Raw genomic sequence first — 2707 nt, 5'->3', positions numbered from 1 at the left:
CGTCTCTGTCATGTAGGTGTTAAATGAGACTCTCAGATCGAAGACGCCTTTCATAGCTCTGGCTTTCTCTTTAAATTCACATCATAACTATGTGTGATTTGCAGCTGCGTGGTTTAAGATAGCCTAGGCGTGTTTCAAATCATTCAAGTCATCAAGCGTGTTCGTGTACAATAAGGGAGAGAGAGAGAGAGAGAGAGAGAGAGAGAGAGAGAGAGAGGGAGAGAGAGAGAGAGAGAGAGAGAGAGAGAGAGAGAGAGAGAGAGAGAGAGAGAGAGAGAGAGAGAGAGAGAGAGAGAGAGAGACGTGTCATTCTACTACCATTTGAAGCCCATATTTGTCTTTTTGATTTTATTGCGGCCGGAGACGAGTGTAATTAACTAAACAATCAGGTCACACACAGACACACACACACACACACACACACACACACACACACACACACACACACACACACACACACACACACACACACACACACACACACACACAGATGCTCAGACAGGCGGCCAGGCGATATCAGCCTCATTAACAGAAAACATCAACTCCCGACCACTTATCAATAGCCATCGATCAGCAGCAGATTGATCGCTGTCTAGCTGATGATCGATTGACAATGTGTCCATCTCTCTGTTGTTACAAAGACATAGCAGAAAGCTCTGGGGAGGGAGACAGAGAGAGAGAGAGAGAGAGAGAGAGAGAGAGAGAGAGAGAGAGACAGAGAGAGAGAGAGAGAGAGAGAGAGAGAGAGAGAGAGAGAGAGAGAGAGAGAGAGAGAGAGAGAGAGAGAGAGAGAGAGAGAGAAAGAGAGACTTTTTGGAGAGAGAAACACAGAGTGGTATAGACACACACAGAGCATGCTGTGGGGAGAGAAGGAGATGAGAGAAATAACTAAATAGAACGGAGACAGGGGGAAACATGGGAGAGAAGTTAAAAAGAGAATATCATACAACGGGTACGTGTGTGTGTGTGTGTGGGGGGGGGGGGGGGGGGGATGCGAGGAGATCGGAAAATGAAATAAACCATAGAAGACACGAGAAAAATGAAAGAAACAGATGTGTTTGAAGCGGTTGTTGGGATTATTGATCCTAACAAACCAATTCTTTCACTGGTTCTTTCAGCAACACCAAACAGTTTCACTCTTTATCCTTCATATTCCACTTGGCTTTGAGGTATGCCCCTCTGCTGTCTGTCGTGACGTACCCCCAACACACAGACACACACATGATAAAGACACACACACACACACACACACACACACACACACACACACACACACACACACACACACACACACACACACACACACACACACACACACACACACACACACACACACACACACACACACACACACACATTGGCACACACTCATAAACTGCCTTATTGTGTCATTATTGTACCTACTGGAGCATTCCCCATCCCTAAATCATTATGGACATATTCTACACATAGACTGGTGGTAACAGCAATGGAAAATAATATGAACACAAACAGAATGCAACAGCTTTCAAAACAAAAGTGCGGTTACACTGCCAAAGTAATAAATGTGCTACCAAATCGGGCATACACATGTTACAATGCGGACACAAAAATAAATAGAAGCAGCACAACAGAGCATACACTCAACACACGCACGTAGGCACACATGTGCACTTACACACACATCACACTCAGGCTCTCACACACGCACACACATGCAAGGGGCTAGCAGGCGGTATAAAAGGGGTGTCTTTCCCAGTCCTCAGAGAAGTACTCTGCTCTTTTCTCTCACAAGCAGAATCTCTGTCTTATTTCAAGGTAGGAGCAGCTCTACTCTTCTTTCTGTTTGCCTCTTTTATTTTGTTGAAAGCTGTAATTTCTTATCTGCATGGGGCATTTACTTTTTAATTGGGTGAGAATTACTGTGGGTGGTAAATGTTTTGATTTTACTGGTTGAAACGATAATTTGATATATGGACATAGACAAAAACTATTTGTCAACCATGTTCCATTGGTCGCATTAGTTTTGTTAAAGAGATACTTTTTTTTACTGCGCATCTTTGAGAAATTTTCATTGTCTTTGTTTAGATGGGGAATATTCAAATCTAAACTCAAATTTCAGAGACCTCAATCTCAATTGTATTTGAAATAACAAATCACTTAATTCTGAGTTTAATTGTAGGTTAGATGTAATGGCTGAAATTGGGTCATCACATGATATGAACGTTTAATAAAACATATGAAAGATACATTGAGCTGGAAGTTACAAAAGATGGATCCTATGACCTTTCCAGTTAAAACATGTTCTTCCTCAAAGATAACTCTGCATTGCTCCTGTATAATATAAATTAAAGCTGTTATCTATCTATCTATCTATCTATCTATCGATCTATCGATCTATCTATCTATCTATCTATCTATCTATCTATCTATCTATCTATCTATCTATCTATCTATCGATCGATCGATCGATCGATCGATCTATCTAACTTCTCTCTGCTCTCCGGTGGTCCCCCGTCTCTGCCCTGCGTCCGGCTGTCTCCCAGATGACTGCGGGGGTGTGTGTGTGCGTGCTGCTGCTGGTTCTGTGTACAAGCTGTCTCGGACTGCCTCTCTCCTCCCAGCCCGCCGCCGGTGAGGACCGCCGGGGGGGCGCGGACCGCCGCGTGCCCGCCTCCGCCTCCTCTGAAGGTAAAGCACGCCGGGCTCCGGGCCGGCGACGAGACAC

At 44.2% G+C, this 2707-nt stretch overlaps 1 protein-coding gene across 1 annotated transcript in view; it reads left to right on the top strand.

Annotated features, from left to right (window-relative positions):
• Positions 1-1740: 1740 nt before the first annotated feature.
• Positions 1741-2707, top strand: part of LOC115535259 (cholecystokinin) — a 5015-nt gene continuing 4048 nt past the window's right edge. Inside the window, exons 1-2 of the mRNA XM_030346313.1 lie at positions 1741-1797; positions 2526-2670. Of these exons, the coding sequence (XP_030202173.1) occupies positions 2526-2670 (145 nt within the window). The 5' untranslated portion in view covers positions 1741-1797. The remainder of the gene's footprint in view (positions 1798-2525; positions 2671-2707) is intronic.

The sequence above is a fragment of the Gadus morhua genome, chromosome 22 (assembly GCF_902167405.1).
Source record: "Gadus morhua chromosome 22, gadMor3.0, whole genome shotgun sequence".
NCBI lineage: Eukaryota > Metazoa > Chordata > Actinopteri > Gadiformes > Gadidae > Gadus > Gadus morhua.
The sequence above is the reverse complement of the archived record's forward strand: the minus strand, read 5'-3'. Positions and strand labels throughout refer to the sequence as shown.